An 18,131-nucleotide genomic window follows, 5' to 3' on the forward strand; every position below is an offset into this window, starting at 1 on the left:
CTGTCTATACTGCATTTTTTTTCCGGATCGGAAGAGACTATGCAAATGAGTGCGCAAGAAATGCTAATGAGCGTTTCATTTGCATTGTCTCTGCCAACAAAGGCTGCCGTGTAGATGTAGCCTCAGTCAGACAGTCGTTTAAATTCTTGCGTTTTGGTTTCATAACTCATGGGGTTTGAATTTGTGGGGTTGTCAATCTACCTTGGTCTTGTATATCTATCCTCAGTTTAAAAAAAATAACCAAAACCACATAGAAATGCTCTTTTGAGAAGCATTTGATACCAGACACTCTGAGGTCTTCAGGACAGATTTTTAAAAGTGGCTCCCAACATTTTCCAGCATTCAGAGCCCTTTTCAATCTATTAAAATTTTAGCGACCCCACCAAACAATATAGCTTTGCCTTCAGCCTGCACGTTCCTCAACTCATGCTGGTTCTCAAGCTGCATCCCTCCCACACGATTGAGACCCCAGATATGGTCTGATGCAGGTGAGACATTGAATTAACTCAATTCCTCTGCTGGACAATTGCTGGAGAAGTTTGTTCAGCACTCACTGGTCAGGACAGCTACTGCCCTGGTCATTGTCTCTGGAGAGCAAACACTGGGGAGCTTCCCAAACTTATAGCCTGTGTTACTGACAGATGCACCATTCTCATAACCCCAATGCAGAGAAGGATAGACATATTTAGATGGAACAGTGACTTTCAGCAGATCATAACTTTTCCCCTGATACTTCACACGGCCTCCTTCAAATACAATACCACACTTCCCTATAGTCCTCATTGATAGATGTTACAAGATGCTCCCTCAAGGTCTAGAATATCACAACCACATTTCACTGTTCCTGTTCATACTTTTTTTTTTTACCATCTGTTCAATTCTAGCCAAAAAGGGAGAAAATGTATACACACTAGGGGCCAGATCTATATTAAACCAGGCAGATTGGCTTAAGGTACACCATCCAGCTATGCAAAATGCGTAGCTGGATTTGTCTCACCTTAAGCTGAGCCACGGTGGCATCCACCCAGCAGAAGGCTGGCAGGAGCACATGGCCTCATTGGCTTCCCTTACTCCTCGCAGGAGGAGGAGTACCCGACACCAGCAGGGGCTGCCCTCAGCAATCGATTTAGTGGGTCTATACTAGACCTGCTAAATCAAATGCTAGAAGATTGATCTCTGGAGCACTGATCTTCTTGTAAGTATAGATGTGCCCTAAATGCTTTTCAACAGGACCTGGAGTAACATGAGAAAATCTAGAAATGAGAGAATGTGCCCCAAAATGGGGAAATCAGGGAATAAGACAAGCCTGGGCAAATATGTCCCGCACGCCGAATCCAGCCTGCCAAGCCACCAGATCCGGCCCATGGAGGCAGTGGGAAGCCCCAGGCAGGTTCCCCTGCTTGCCCTGCAGGCCTACATGCCGCTCAGAAATGTGGCTGTGGGGTACTTCCTCTTTATGAGTCTGGAGGGGAGAGGGGAAGATTCAGGGGTTGCTCCCACCACCAGCTCAATCCGATTGGCCGATTTCTGGACAGAAACTAGCCAATGGGAGCTGCCTGTTTGAATAACAGGAAGTCACGAAGCACAACGCTTCTACTCAGTTACTTCCTACTCAAGTACATGGCTGAGCAGGCAGAAACATTTTAAGCTCTGCAAGCCTTTAGCTCTGCCGGCAGGCTGGTTGGCTGATGGCTGGTAAGTTTCCTGGCCTAGGTCACAACTCCTTCACCCAAACTCCCTCCCAGACTCCAGTCTCCCTTCTGCATCCCAATCCCTTACGCCAAGCTCCCTTCTGCACCCAACCTCCATCCCAGACCCAACACCTCCTCCATTAATATCATGGAAGAGTGAGGTCCTCAACCACTTTCCAAATTCTTGGAGTGGCCCCTCATCAAAAATTATCGCCCACCCCGGACTAAGATCATTCTGCTAATGGGTGGGGGGGAGGAGACAAAATGACCCAAGTGAGTTTGTCATGCTGGCTGGAGTGATTCACAATTTTGAGTGTCATCCTCCGGGAAGACTGGCCAAGTTGGGGCTGTGTTCAGGAATTAGATTCCACCATGCCAGTGACAAATGTGATTGGCTGGGTCACTATCCCAGTTTGACTCCCGACTCGCAGACAGCCCCCCTTAGAGTCTTCAGTCTGTCTCGCCACCCAGCCAAATTGGACTTTCTGATGAAAAATCACTGAAACCAAATCATCACATCACATCGCTCCCAGTCCCAAGCGACCAGTCGCTTACTATACATCAGCTGATACCATAGAGCCCAAACCCAAGACAATACAGGCAGCCAAACCTGAAGTAAACAAACTAAGGTATCCCGTAGATAGCCCAGAAAAACTCTTACGCATCCAGGGACACGTTTGCTCTTCTGCTTTTTTTCCCAGAAGAGCAAATGCGCTCTTTCGGAAGCCCCTATATTCCTCATTCCACAAGGAATAAGGGGGCTTCCAAAAGAGGGTTTTTTTCCAACATTTGGCCCAGTCCAGACAGGCCAAATATCAGAAAAGCTTCCTCCGACAAAAGGATTGAAAAAAGCTACGCAAAATGCACTCCACATTTTGCATAGCTTTTTTTTTTGGGGGGGGGGGTGAAGCGGCAGTGTAGCCGTACCCTAAATGTTCGTCAGCTAAGAAAAGTGAGAGTTAGTGAGAGGTTAAAGTGGGTAAAATAGACACACAGGTGAGTCGCAGTTTGTAATTCCAAATGATGAGAGTGATGTTATAAAGTTCCAGTTTCCCCATAGACTTTATATAGTCACCAGATTATCACTGGGGTCCTCTGCTTTGTACCTGATACACTTCCCTGTACGAGTCCAGACAGGCCTGAAATAAAAGGTCTTTCTTTGAATACATAGTCACGGCTTTTCCTCACAGAAAACTGGCTGAGAGGCAGTCCGTGGCAATGTGGGCTTTTCTTCTGATGGCAGAGAGGAAGGAATGCAATTTGAATCTTTCACCTCCGATCCTCACCCGCAAGGCCTACTTGCTCTGAAATGAGCTCTTTTCTGCTCAAGTTCTGCATTTGCATTTGACCAGGCTTTTTCTTCATTTGAGGGGATATTGCATGACAGGGGTATACGCAATGGAGATGTTTGCAAATACATTACGGCTGTGTCTAGACTGGCAAGTTTTTCCGCAAAAATCAGATGATTTTGCGGAAAAACTTGCCAGCTGTCTACACTGGCCGCTTGAATTTCCGCAAGAACACTGACGATCTCATGTAAAATCATCAGTGCTTTCCCGGAAATACTATGCTGCTCCTGTTTGGGCAAAAGTCTTTTTCCGAAAGACTTTTGCGCAAAAGGGCCAGTGTAGACAGCATAGTACTGTTTTCCGCAAAAAAGCCCCGATGGCGAAAATGGCGATCGGGGCTTTCTTGCGGAAAACCGTGTCTAGATTGGCCACGGCGCTTTTCTGCAAAAAGTGCTTTTGCGGAAAAGCATCCTGCCAATCTAGACGTGCTTTTCCGAAAATGCTTTTAATGGAAAACTTTTCCGTTAAAAGCATTTCCGGAAAATCATGCCAGTGTAGACGTAGCCTACAAGATAGAGGTAAGTGAAAACAATGCTAGTTGTCATGAAGTTTAAATATCAACTACACACGCACATAGAATCATAGAATACTAGAACTGGAAGGGACCTCGAGAGGTCATCGAGTCCAGTCCCCTACATATTTAACAATCATTTGATCTCTAGCATGAGGTGGCATATGGTTTGCCAGGCCCACTCGGTTTACATCAGGAAACCTGGTGAAGGGTTAAGGAGCCAGCTAATTCCAACCATGGTCTTCGGTCCACCCTCTCTGGGGCACCTGGTGCTGGCCTCTGTCCGCAGACAGGCTACTGGGCTAGATGGACCTTTGGTCTGACCCAGTACGGCCGTTCTTATGACCACATGGCCAAGCGCAGAAAGAACCTGAGAGGCTGATGCTGCAGAGACAGAGGTGGGATCTCTATGTCCCCCCCAAAAGGTCCTGTGGCAATCAGCCCTTCTCAGTGGTGGGGTCTGAATGCAGAGGGAGGCAAGGAGACGAAGCAGAAAAGGTGAGTCAGGAGAGGCAGCACCTTCATAACTCTGTGCTCTCCCTCGCCTCTTCTCCCATGTGCCCCAAACACTTGATAGCCCCAGGTTCCATCTCCCAAACTCCACCAGAACCATCCATTCAATCACCAATTTCCTCCACATAACCCATCTTCCTGGTCTCTCAATATTTCATCCCTGTCATGGCTCATTCCCCACTCTGGCACGATAAATGCAGGAATGGGAGCCAGGAAAAGTACCCCAAAACCTTATCTACCAGGCTTTGGTATAAAACTTCCCCCCAAAATCTTAACAACCTAGATTTTGGGGATAAAATCCGCTGCCACCACCCAAATATTAATAAAGCAACCAGGGAGAGACTACTTGGGAAATCTCACCCCTAAAGTACAATCCAAGATGCAAACATTAACCAATACCAGGTTAGTAAAAAGAAATGGGAAAGAACTTTTATTATCAACACAATATTCCTGTTGCAAGCATAATGACTAGATGGAACAGTAACAAAATAATATACCCATGGAGGAGAAATTTACCATGGGCCAGGAACTTAGTTACAAAGGAGAACAAAACCCATTTTTAAATGCACAGACACTAGATCCCATGTCCCAAACCATAAAACAATAAAACCTAATGGATTTATCTAAACTTTATCCTACTTACAGACTGTGAAGAGTATTTTCTTAGGGGGAGACAGCCTGTCCCTTTCAATAGCTGGAGAGAAACTGCCCCAGAGACAAAGGAGGAAAAAAAACCCCAAAATTCCTTTGTCCTAGTTTGAGATTCCTACCTACATTCCTATTGGCTAACTCTACCTGAGTTCAGTAAAGTTAACCCCTTAGTCCCCAGGCTGCTGGCTAACCCTCATGTTCATGACAATCCCCCAGAACCTCAGGCTGTGGGGGGAATCTCCCTCTGAAGGGAACATCACCTGGTCAGTGGGGGAACCCAGCCCAGGGGCTGGAGGAAAATGGGGGATGGGGACAGTTGTCTAGAATAAAGGTGGGGCCTGGGCCAACTTTCCTTTTCCTCATATCCAAGGCAGGGGGATCCCGGCAGGGAAGGAAAGGGAGAGGGGGGAATTTCAGCTGATCAGAGGGAGCATCTGGAGGAGTTTCTTTCCCTTCCCTCATCTGTGGCCCATCAGCTCAGCAGCCAGGGAGGAGGGACTGATGGGGCTTCGTCTCTTCTGCCCGGGGTTTGCTGAGACCAGACAGAGCCAGAGGGTCACTGACCAGCTGCTACTGGGTCCTCACCTCAGCCCCAGGCAGCTGGGACCCTGGATCCCCATGTCCTTGATGTGTGTGGGAACAAGGGGATGGGTCTGTCACTGTGGCCCCAAAGATTGGCCTTGTTGTGGAGGGAGTCTCTGATGTCTATCAAGGTGTGAGCTCCACTTGGAGCATTTTCCACCCTGAAAAGAGCTGGGAGGGGGAGGAGTGTCTTCCCTATGTAGATTTGTTGATGTCTGATATTATGGAAGCTCATAATGAACCACATTTGAGGTCTCTCCGGTGTGTTGATCACTGAAGTGTGAGCTTAGAATGAATCTTTTCCTGCAGTCAAGTTATCTGTAGGATTGCTTTCCCCTCTGTGGGTTCTCCGATGTTTAGAAAGGTTGGAGCTCTTACTAAATCTTTTCGCGCAGACAAGGCATTGATGAGGTTTATCACCCGTGTGGATTCTCTGATGTAAAATGAGGTTTGATCTGTGCATGAAACTTTTCCCACAGTCAAGGCATTTATAGGGTCTTTCTCCTGTGTGGCTTGCCTGGTGTCTAGTAAGGGATGATCTGTGTGGGAAACTTTTCCCACAATCCAAGCACTTATGGGGTCTCTCTCCTGTGTGGGTTGCCTGATGTGTCATAAGGGCTGACCTCCTTGTGAATGTTTTCCCACACTCCAAGCACTTATGGGGTCTCTCTCCTGTGTGGATTGTCTGATGTCTATTGCGGGCTGATCGGTGTGTGAAACTTTTCCCACAGTCCAAGCACTTGTGGGGTTTCTCACCTGTGTGGATTCTATGATGTGTGACAAGGCCTGATTTCTGTGTGAAGCTTTTCCCACAATCAGGGCATGTATAGGGTCTCTCTCCCCTCTGGATTCTCCAGTGCTCAGTAAGGTCTGACTTGTGGCTGAAAATTTCTCCACAGTCCCGGCATTTATTGGGTCTCTCTCTTGTGTGGATTTGCTGATGTTTAGTAAGGTTTGAGCGGTTATTGAAGCTTTTCCCACAGTCTGCGCATTTGTAGGGCTTCTCTCCTGTGTGGATTGTTTCATGAGAGATAAGGTCCGTTTTCTGAATGAAACTTTTCCCACAGTGCAGGCACTGATGAGGTTTCTCACCTGTATGAATTCTCTGGTGTCTAATAAGATGGGAGCTCTCGATGAAACTTTTCCCACAGTCAACACAGTTATAAGGTCTTTCCCCGGTGTGGATCCTCCAATGTCCAATGAGGTGTGAGCTACGGCTAAAACTTTTCCCACAGTCCAGGCATTTATGGGGTTTTGTTCCAGAATGGATTATCTGATGTGCAATAAGGTGTGATCTCAGAACGAATTGTTCCCTGCACTGCAGACACTGGAAGGCTTCCTCTTCTTTGGGGTTTGTCCGCTGTTCTGAGGTTTGTTTGAGATGCTTCCATCCTTTCCAACACTTGGTAAGTTTATCCATTTTCTTCCTTGGGTCATTTCCCAGAAGCATGTCTGACCTGTGTCGATTTGTCCAGGCGTCTCCCTTTTCCACGCACTGGGAAATATTCCCGTCAGCTCCTCTCCTCTGTCCTTCCACTTTCCCAGAAACTTCCTGATGTTGATTCCTCTCCTGGTTCTCACTCACTATCTCATCAGTTGCTGGGGGAAAGAGAGGGAAAACCAAACACAATAGATCAGGAGTGGGCAATAATTTTTGACGGGGGAGGCAACTCCAAGAATTTGGTAAGTGGTCAAGGGTCGCACTCCTCCATGATATTAAGGGTTTGGCATGGAGGTTGGGTGCAGAAGAGAGCTTGGGGTAAGGGATTGAGATACAGGATCTGGGAGGGAGTTTGGGTGAAGGAGGGGGTTGTGACTTGGGGTGCAGGGTTTGGGAGGGGATATGGGTGCGGGGGGGCAGAGGATTTGGGTTATGTGAAGTAGGGATGCAGGAAGAGAGGGGAGAGAGTTGGGGGGAGGGAGCAGCTGGAGTGTCAGAGGCAGGCTCTGGCCGGGAGACTTCCTGGGTGACCCCTGGCCAGCAGCCCTGCAGATTTCTCAGGTAAGCTCTCTCTGCCTCACTCCCACACCAGCTGCAGGGGCCATGTGGGTCTGTGAGTAGTCGCGAGAGTGAAGGGAGGCCAATGGGACTGTGCTGGGGGCAGGGGCTGCACGCAAAGCCTCTCCCCACTCCCCTGGGCTCACAGCTGTTCAAAGACTAACAGCACCGCAGCCGCTTTTCTGAGCGGCATACGGGGGGTGGGGTAGGCAGGAAGCCTGCCTGAGGCTCCATGCTGCACCCACAGGTCAGATCCAGGGGCTTGGTGGGCGCCCAGCCCTGCAATAGAGTTTTGCAGACTTGAGCCATTGGTTTCTGCCATCCCCCTCCCACCCTAAGAGTCATTTGGCAGTGACGTTTGGAAGGAAACTCCTGCTTCAGCTAACCGGAAGGCTGGAAAGCATAGGTGGCATGTGTGGGGGGGGGGGGGAGAGTGAGGATGTTGTCCCCCAAAACTGCAAGCCTCAGTGGCAGGCAGCCTGAGCATGAAATGTGCTCAGTTCCGGAGAGAAGGTAGAATTTGTGCCTCTGAGGAGAGCAGTTGTGATTAAGATAAGGCATGGCTGCTTGAATGTATCCGGAAGTTAAATGATCTCTTCCAAGCGTGGTGAACTGCAAAAAAGAAGAAGCCTAAATAATAGAAAGCAATTGAAGGATTTTCTACAAGGGGAGGGTAACAAAGTTGCTGATATCTTTTTTTGAGACGACAACTGCTCTTTTTCAACAAAGGAAATGCGGTAGAGCTAATAATCTACCTGGATGTCAGGAAAAGGGATGTTCAAAAGTAGGTAAATGAGTAACCATGGGACGGCTGAAAATCTCAGCGGTTACATAGTTACTCGCATCTGCAGGGCAGCAGCCGGCTCCCTGGGAGCTGGCGTGCACCAGCTCCTGCGTGCTATCCCGCTCTAAGGAATCCAGCTTCCGCCCTGCGCTGCTGCCTCTGATACAGAAGCAGCAGCACGGGGCAGCAGCCAGCTCCCCAGAGGTGGGGCTGGAGCCTCTGTGTAACTGTGAACAGTAACCAATAACCCGAAGCTTATCCATTAACCATTTAACCAGTTACACTTTTACATCCCTAGTCAGGAAGGCATCAGATACAGATTCACATGAGAAATGAGAAATTAAACTGCCCAAACCAAGGGGAACTGAAGTATCCTACAAGAAGATCTGGATTAGGGATGTTAAGAGTTTAACTGAGAAGATGATGCTCATTGGTTAAACTGTGCCCCACTCCTCGGGAGGTGGCTTCACTGCAGTTACGCTGTTACCCAGGAGCGGCCCTAGACAAACTGCCGGCAACTGGTGCCCTAGGCGAAATGTGCAATCGGCGCCCCCGCCTCCAAAGCCTTCAATGGCTGTTTATCTTGGCACCTTAGGCAACCGCCTAGTTCGCCTGTATTGACGGGCCGCCACTGATGTTAAACGTCATTTAACATCCCTAATCTGGATGACCTCATAAAGGGTACGTCTAGACTACAGGCTTTTGTCGACAGAAGCTTTGTCGACAGATACTGTCGACAAAGCTTCTGTCGACAAAGAGCGTCTAGACTACATTCAGTTCTGTCGACAAAGCAAGCTGCTTTGTCGACAAAAGCCTGTAGTCTAGACGTACCTCTAGATGCAATAACACCTTCTGTCGACAGAACTCTGTCGACAAAAGGCGTTATGCCTCGTAAAATGAGGTTTACCAGCGTCGACAAAACTGCTGAGTTCTGTCGACGTTATGTTGACAGAACTCAGCGGTAGTGTAGACGCAGGTATAGTTTTGTCGACAAAAGTCCACTTTTGTCGACAAAACTCTGTAGTCTAGACACACCCAAACAGGAGTAATAGGAAGGGGATGACAGTTAATAGTGCAAGGCTATGCATTTAGGGACTGAAATCAAGAATTTTAGAGGGGTAGCCGTGTTTGTCTGTAATTTTAAAAATGAGTGGCCCTGAGGCACCTTAGAGACTGACTAAAATATATAGAATCTTGAGCTTCCATGGGTAAAATCCATTTCCTCAGATGAGTTGGAGTGGAAATAACAGAAACCAAAAGATATATATATAACAGAAGAAGAAATACCTGTCTGCTGTAGAACCTATGTGGATGAGGATAATTAAGTGGGCTGGATGTATTCCATTCATAGCATTTGATGTGGAAATGCGGATGTTAAAGGGAGGAGAAATTGGCTATAATTTTAGCCCTAAAATGGGAACTTAACAATTGGAAGTGAGAGGAGGAGGAGAAAGACTTGGGTGTATTGATTGATCATGGAATGACTATTAGCCATCCATGTGATGCAGTCATGAAATGGCTAATACAATCTTGAACATCGGGCAAGGTTTTTCCAGTTGAGACAGGGAAGTGTTAGTGCCATTGTACACAGTCCTGGTGAGATGTCATCTAGAGTAGCATGTGCAGATCTGGTCTCCCGGGGTACGTCTACACTGCTACACTATTTCGGGATGCAGGAGTATCCCAAAATAGCTATCCCACATCTTCACATCAAGCCCATTATTTTGGGCTGGCTATTCCGACATCCCTGTAAACCTCATTCTACGAGGAGTAAGGGACGTTTCAGAATAGAGCTTTATTTCCAAATTAAATGACAAAATAAGCTACTTCGAAATAGCATCGAAATAAGATACGCAATTTGCATAGCTCAAACTGGGTACCGTACTTCGAGCTATGATGCAGTGGAGATGCACCCCAATGGTGAAGAAAGATGAATCTAAACTGGAACAGGTGCCGAGAAGCTACTAAGATGATCTGAGGAATGGGAAACCTATCTTATGAGGAGAGATTCAAAGAGGCTGGCTTGTTTAGTGTAACCTAGGGCTACTTAACACATGGTCCATAGCTTGTTTGTTTGAAGCCCACAGTGCGGTTTGGGTTTATGAGCGGCTCAACACATGGCCTGTGACTGGGAGCCAAAACAAAAAAGTAGTCAATATAACGGTCTTCTGTTGAGATGTGTTTGAGTAGTTAAATCCCTGGACTGTCATTGCGCGCCCGCTGCCCGGTGCACAGGAATGGCTCGAGTCGGCCCTGAATACATCAGAGGCATAAACACCTTGGAGGGAGAGGAGTTGTAAATGAGGTGAGGGTTTCTAACCAAAGGGAGAAAATTCTGGAGTAATCTCCCAAGAGAAAAAGTGTGTGGGGAGGAACCCGATGAGTTTATGGAGATGGTTACAATAGGTTTGCTTACAAAGGCATCTACGGGAGACAGCCGGTAGCAAAAATCCCCAATGGCTAGAGACGGGACGCTAGATGGGGAGGGCTCTGAGTCACTACACAGAATTCTCTCCCCGTATCGGCCTGGTGGGTCTTCCCCGCATCCTCAGGGATTAAGTAGTCTTCTTATTTGGGATCAGGAAGGTTTTTTTCCCCAGGGCAGATTGGCAGAGAACACGTGGGGGAGGAGGTCACTTATCCTCTAAGTCAGTGTTGAATTCTCTGCAACCTGAAGTCTTTAAACCAGAGGTGGGCCAATACTGGCCCGTGGGCCGGATTCCGTCCGCCAAGGTTAGCCCCTGTGGACCTCTGCACTACTGTACTTACCTGCGCCTCCACAAGTACAGGGGAATTGCAGCTTTGCTGGCTGCAGATCACTGTTCCCGGCTCATGGGAACGGCGATCCCCCATATCTGCGGAGGTGCAGATAAAATAGAGCAGCAGTGGTCCACCAAGTGTTAACCCTGGTGAACCACAGCCCTTTTATTGCCCACCTCTGCTTTAAACCATGATTTAAGGATGGCAGCAACTCAGCCAGAGTTAGGGTTGCCAGATACCTTCACAAAAAATCCTGAACATGGCAGGGGAAAAAAATTGCTGGAGCAAAACAAAATAAAAAACAACGGGAGACCAAACTTGTTAAGCAAAAAAAAAAAAAGTCACTACACCTTTAAATTTCCACTTTCCTTGCTCCCCGCCACCCTCGCCAGATGCAGCAGGGGGAAAATCTCCCCGCCAGCCTTCCAAGTGAGGAAAACAGAAAATATCAGAGATTTTACATGTCTGGTATTTTCTGGGTTTTTTTTTACTGGACAGAAGGCGCAATTTACGAACTGTCCAGGCAAACACCGGACACATGGCAATCCTAACCAGAGTTTAGGGGTCTATTACAGCAGTGGGTAGGCAAGGCAGGTCAGACGAGGAAGGTGATTAGGAGGTTCCCTTCTGACTTTAGTAAGAGTGTCAGAAAAAGAATGACGATTACCATTTTAAACTCCACCAGTATTTATACAGCAGGGCAGAGCCCCACTGCAGATCCCAGGCCAAGGTAGGCTATGGGGGGACGGAACAGGACTCCATGCTCTCAGAAGGGGCGGGGCCTCAGGCAGAAGAGGCGGGGCTGAGGGCAGTGAGCCCTTAGCACTCCCCTTTCCGCAGTGTGCTCCCTCCAGCCCGCAGAGCAGCATTCCAGAAGCAATATAAAGGGGCCAGATTCCGCTGGTTTCCCGCCGTGTCGTTTTTTTCCCCTACTGGTGTCGTACAGTGACATGCACGTAAAAACAAGAGCACGTGACGTGAGGGGTGTGCCGATTGCACGCGGCGTGGACTGCAAGAGCCGTGCACTCCCTCCACATCCCATCAAAGCGCTGCTACGGTTCCGTTGGCACACCAAAAAAAATCTGGGCACGCTCGCGCAGGTAGCAAAACGATCCTGTGTTGGGAGGCCGTCTTGGTTACGGCCATCTTGCGGCCCCCCAAGATGAAGGAGGGTCACTCATGCAGCCCACGCACTAGCCTTGGTTTACCATTAATTAGCTGTCAGATATTTCTAAGTTACAGGAAACCCCTGCCTTACCATGGTCCGATTTGCGACCCCCTCCCCTCCCGCCCTTACAACCATTTTTGTAAGTGCAGAAGGGGCTGAAAATCCACAACCTACGTCCTCGGCCCACATTTACGACAGTGCATGGTGCCTCTTGTAAATGCAGGTTCGAGTTACGACACCCCCAACTTGTAACGCTTCCCCAGCAACTGATCACGTCGCAACTCAGGGGCCACCTGTACTATTTGCAAAACCAGCAATTTCCAGTTGCCTAAACTGCCTTGGAATCACAGTCAAAGTTACTTCCCCCCCCCCATTTTGAAAAGACATGGAATTCCCCCCCCACCTCCCAATATAGAAGTCAAACAACTCCTGTGGAGGAAAGATGTGAGTGATATCTGCTAACTACAGCTGACACAGAGGGCACGGCAAGACTGCGGAGGTATCCCAATAAAACTCCTCCGTGTCCAGCTTTTCTTTGCAGAAGAGCAAACGCACTCTTTCGGAAGCCCCTGTATTTCTCGTTCCACGAGGAAGAAGGGGGCTTTTGAAAGAGGGGGTTTTCCAGAAATTTGGCCCAGTCTAGATGGGCCAAATTTCAGAAAAGCCTCTTCCGACAAAAGTATCGGAAAAAGATACGCAAAATGCGCTCCCCATGTTGCGTATCTTTTTCCGATAGATCCTCGCAGTCTAGATGTATCCTGAGTGAAATGAGGCAGAAGGAAAGGGCGCTCACTCCCACCACATTTTTGGGGTTCTCAACTTTTTCCTTCACTTGCCAGAAAGTTTGGGTGTCGGTTTTGCTGACTCCTTACCTGTGCAGGTGCCTTTCGGGATCTCTCTTTCCTCCCCGGCCTGGAGGTCGGGCACCCAGGGCTCTTCCCCTCGTTCCAGCCGGGCGATCAGCTCAGGTTTGGGAACGGGAAACCCTGCAGAGGGGGTGAAATCAGAGCAGATCAGGGCGCAGGGAGGGCTGGTGGAGTAGTTGTCCCAAAGGACATTCTGTGTGTGGAATTCGTGCCTGTGCTTGGGGAGGGGTGGGGGGGATCATGAAATGCAAGAGGACAGGAGCGTGGTCACGGAGCCCCCCTCGGGAGAAGCAGACCTCTGGGAAGGTGGGGAGAATTATGACGCCCTCACTAGAACTTTACTAGTCTATGTATTCTAGGCATCCTGCTAATGCACACACAGCTCAAGTTAAATCCCTGCCTATTTCCAAACTTGCAAAGCCTTCCCCACGGCTGGAGCTCATCGCAAGGGGTGCGTCTACACCACACCGCTATTCCGGAATAACGAGCGTTATTCTGAAATAACGATGCGAGCGTTTACACAGCCATTCCGCTATTTTGAAATAAAATCGAAATAACAGACGGCTCATTCTGACTTTTGTAAACCTCATTCCCTGAGGAATAACTCCTCTTCCGAAATAGCTGCAGGGTGGACGCTTCACTGCTGCTATTTCGAAATATCTCCTCCCCAAGGCCATTCTAGGTAATTTCTCCCCACTGCTTCCTGGGGCTCTAAATTGAGATAGCACATCCACATTAGGGAAGCCTGCCTTGAACTAATTTTGAGGCTTCCTAGTAGTATAGATGCTCTATTTTGAAATAAGCTAGTTCAGAGTATTTCTTCCAGAATAGCTTATTCCGAAATAAGCATGAAGTGTAAACGTACCCAAGGAGGGACGTAAATAGCAATGTTGTGTGGAGCAGAGAAACAACACAGACCGGACAATACATGTCTTTCACCCCCTTGAAAGCTGGAGGAGTGAGGATGCTGTAGCATCTCCATTAGGTTTTTCACACCCGGGTCCCCTTGTAGAGGGTACGGAAATGCAAGTCTCCCTCACACAGTAGCTGTGGATTATAAAACCCATTCTCCTCTGGTCTAGCTCGGTGTTTCTCTACCCTTTTTTTATAAATCATCCCTTTTTCAACAAAAAAGAATTACAAGTACCCCCAGCACTTACAATTTTCAGACACACCATTTTTTTCCCCACCATTGCAACACATTTGTTTAACCAACTTAATTGTAGCCAGCCGGGCAATGAAATTTTGGGGTGTAAAGTACAAAAATAATCAAGCGCTGTCAAACTTAAAACACAAATTCAGTTTTCTCCAAATTTCAGTTGTGTTGACGTATCCCCCAGACTTCTCTCGAGTACCCCTAAGGGTCGTACCTCTGGTTGAGATACACTGGTCTAGCTGACTCAGAAGTGACTGGATTCAGAAATGCAGGCCCTACACGTGCTAATCCCCGAGGGGCCAGGACGCCCTTACCCAGCGAGGTCACCGCCTCGTAGTTCTCCTGCATGACGTCCCTGTAGAGGGCTCTCTGAGCGGGGCCCAGCAGCGCCCCCTGCCCCTGGGTGAAATACACAGCCACCTCCTCGAAGGTCACCCGCATCTGCAACAACAAGAGTCCCTCACCCACTGCCTGCAGCCCCAGCCACAATCCTGCTACTCATGGGGGAGGAGACCCAGAACAGCAGAATCCCCCTTCACACACATACACCCTGCTCAGAGCAGCCAGGATGTCTGAGGGGTAGGAGAGCTCCTTGTGCCCCCAGCAGGCAGGGCAGCGCAGGGCAGGGCAGAGCAGGGCAGGGCAGGGCAGGTCTTTCTTATTCCCCACGTGCCCGCCAGCCACAGACTGAGATGGGAAGCCGAGCTCTGAGCTGGGGACAGGAATCCCGACGGCCTTCCTTGGTATTTCACCGCAGCCTTTGGGTCAGACTCCGGCCCTGGTAGTCGGGGTGGTTTTCTCAGCTCTGCCCAGGGACAGGGGCGGCCCTAGACTAGCTGCCAGCAACTGGCGCCCTAGGCGAACCCTGCAATCGGTACCCCCACCTCCAAACCCCTCAATGATATTGCACCACCACTGGACATGTGCTAGAGGGCTCCTCACACCCTGTCCCCTCCCTGCCTCACCCCGTGTGTTTCCCCCCAGCCTTGATAACAACCCACCCTGTAGCTCTGGAAAATCCCTTACCTGAGTGGGCTCTATCCTGGCCATTGCACAGCCCTGTCCCCTGGCAGACAGGTGCTCTGGAGCAAAACGTGGACTTGACTCCTCAGTCTGTCGGGGGGAGAGGGACAGTCTCAGAAAAGGCTGTCACACCCCTATCCCCTCTTCCTTGCAGACAGATGCTCTGAACCCCAAGGCTCTCTACTACCACTTAGGTTGGACTAGGGTTGCCAGGTGTCTGGTTTTCACCCGGACAGTCTGTTATTTCTGGCCCCTCTCTGGGTTTAAAAATAAATAAATACCGGACATGTACAATTTTGTTCTCCCAGTTTTTGTTTTGGGGTTTTTGGGGGGGTTTTTTTCAGTCAACAAGTTTGGTCTCCTTTTTTTTTTTTTTCCTGTCATGTTTGGGATTTTGGGTGAAAGCATCCGGCAAGCCTAGGTCAGGCCCCTCCCAGAACTGAAGCCCTGGGGGGAACACTTTTAAACCCTCCCCGTCCCAGAGCCTTAGAGGCGAATGCTGGTAAAAGAGGGGGGATTCCTCCCGGCACTGCCCCCAAAGGCAGCGGGTCCCGTCCCCCCATGCTCAGAGCAGCCCGGTGATTCAAGAGAGACAGGGCCTGGCCTTTCCTCTCTCAGCGCCCCCTCCTCCTTGTTCCCAGCAGGGTTACCTGTGCGGGGATGGATCCAGACAGGGCTGGGAGCTGCCCCACTTACTGCCCCTCCCAGTTCCTCCAGGCATCAGCTCATGAGCCTGGGGCTGCACTAGGGGGCTGGTTCCAGCCACTGTGGAAAGTCCCCTGCTGGGCTGGGCCCAGAGGGGCTGGGACAAGGTTTCTCCCCTGCTGGCTAAGAAGTAGCATCTCAATCTGGGACCCCAGGTCAAAATGGATCCAGGGCGTTGCCCCTCAGGGCTGTGATAACAGGAGCAGGGAGAGACACATGCCCGGAGCCCTCTGCTGGCAGCAGCTCCTGTCTGAGCCTCCCTGCCCTGCCCTGCAGCCCCCAGGGACAGGCAAGCAGAGGCTGGAGCATCTACATACACACACCCTGCCTGAACCAGCAGTGACTCCGGTTTGACACTGGTGCGGATGAGATCTGAATCCCACCCAGCAATCGGAGCAGAGCCTCACACAGCCCCCGGAACAGGCAGCCAGAGGCTGATCCTACTGGCCCATCTACACACACCCCTGCCTGAACCAGCAGTGACTCCAGTTTGACACTGGTGTGGCTGAGATCTGAATCCCACCCAGCAATCGGAGCAGGGCCTCACACAGCCCCCGGAACAGGCAGCCAGAGGCTGATCCTATTGGCCCATCTACACACACCCCTGCCTGAACCAGCAGTGACTCCGGTTTGACACTGGTGCGGCTAAGATCTGAACCCTGCCCAGCAATCGCAGCAAGGCCCTGGGCAGCCCCCGAACACTCCAGGGGCAGACCCCAAATTTCTATTTTTTTACTTTTTATTTTTTTAATCCAGTAAGAAGGGGAGGGGGCTGCCCGCGGAGATTTGCTGTGTAGCTTCCCAGCCCTGGGGGAGGGGGTTGTTCATCCGCCAGCTCACCCCGCTGCCTGTCTGACCTTTCCCAGGGGGAAAAGTTCCCCCCCCCCCAGGCTACTGGGCAGGGCAGCCCCTCACCTCTCCTGCCCCACGGGAGGGGGGTGCCTTGTGTCTCCCCCACCCCTCTGCTTCCTCCCTGCAACCTGGTTCCCCCTCCTCCAGCCAGTCTCTTCTTGCTTTGAGCATCTGCCCCAGCCCCCCAGCCCATTTCTCCCCCCCCCCAGTGCTGCCCCCCACCTTCCCTTTAATTCCTCTGCAGCCTGATTCCCCCTGCACCGCCCCATCCTCCCTGCCTGTCCCCAGTCCTGCCCCCCGCACCTCTGCAGCCTCCAATCCCGGCGGCAGCCCCCGCCGGGGCTCGGGGATCCGGCCCGGAGCCTGGCCCCAGAGTCCCCGCGAGCAGCGGGGCGAGTCGCTTCCTGCGGCCGGGCCGGAGCCAGCGATCGCTCCCCCGCGCCTGCTGCTGCTGCTGCTGCTGGGTCCTAGCGAGACACTAACTTCCCTGAGCCCCCCTCCTGCCCCACACCCTGCCCCCTGGCGGCTGCTCCTCCCCTGGGCGCGGCGCTCGGGGAGCAGAAAGGGGGGCTTCTATGGGGACCGGGGATTGTCCCAGGGAGACCCCGAGACCACCAGGGACACGGGGGCGCTGGGAGCCGGGACACTCTGGGGACAGCTGGGCGCAGGGAGCAGCTGGCCAGAGCGGGTCCTGACTGCCCCCCACCCCTACCCGGCTGCCAGGTCTGGGCCGAGCTACCTGCTCTGCCCCCCTCGCCCCATGGCGCTGCCGGAGTTTGGCCCCTGCGCTCTGCCCCTCCCTTGTGGGTCCCCTTCTCTTGTGGGTCCAGATCAGCCCCCCTCCCCACCCAGAGATGCCCTCTGCTGCCTGGATCCCTGCCTGCAGCTCCTTGCCCCTCACCTGCCTGTGAGCAGTAAAGCTCCCTCTGCCCACTCCGGTCCTCCCCCCCCCATTATAAAGGGGGGGAGTGCTGGGGGCCAAAACAGAGTGAGCAGCCGTGTGACCTGAGGCCAGAGCATCCTAGGATAGTTGGCAGTGGCAGCCTCAGGCCCCGCCTCTTGGGGTGGGGGGCATGACCCCCGGGGCCCAGAAGCTGCTGGGAGGATTTTCTGGGGGGGCCTGTTGCCCCCCCCCCCCCCCCCCACTCACTGAACATAAGAACATAAGAACGGCCGTACTGGGTGAGACCAAAGGTCCATCTAGCCCAGTAGCTTGTCTGCCGACAGTGGCCAACACCAGGTGCCCCAGAGAGGGTGGACCGAAGACAATGATCAAGCGATTTGTCTCCTCCCATCCTTCTCCAGCCTCTGACAAACAGAGGCCAGGGACACCATTTTATCCCCTAGCTAATAGCCTTTTATGGACCTAACCCCCAGGAAATTATCTAGCTTCTCTTTAAACTCTGTTATAGTCCTAGCCTTCACAGCCTCCTCTGGCAAGGAGTTCCACAGGTTGACTACACGCTGGGTGACGAAGAACTTTCTTTTATTAGTTTTAAACCCGCTACCCATTAATTTCAT

The 18,131-nt window shown here is 50.9% G+C and overlaps 1 protein-coding gene across 1 annotated transcript; it reads right to left on the reverse strand.

Moving 5' to 3' along the window:
• Positions 1 to 54: 54 nt before the first annotated feature.
• LOC142818217 (uncharacterized) lies at positions 55 to 17,016 on the reverse strand. The gene is made up of 5 exons (XM_075913993.2): positions 16,914 to 17,016; positions 15,057 to 15,143; positions 14,345 to 14,471; positions 12,881 to 12,994; positions 55 to 6,896 (listed from the first exon to the last, which is right to left on the reverse strand). The coding sequence occupies exons 2-5, from the start codon at positions 15,078 to 15,080 to the stop codon at positions 5,584 to 5,586; spliced, it is 1,578 nt and encodes a 525-aa protein (XP_075770108.2). The 5' UTR covers positions 15,081 to 15,143; positions 16,914 to 17,016; the 3' UTR covers positions 55 to 5,583.
• Positions 17,017 to 18,131: the final 1,115 nt, after the last annotated feature.

This window comes from Pelodiscus sinensis, chromosome 19 (genome assembly GCF_052426305.1).
Source record: "Pelodiscus sinensis isolate ZL-2025 chromosome 19, ASM5242630v1, whole genome shotgun sequence".
In the NCBI taxonomy this organism is placed as follows: domain Eukaryota; kingdom Metazoa; phylum Chordata; order Testudines; family Trionychidae; genus Pelodiscus; species Pelodiscus sinensis.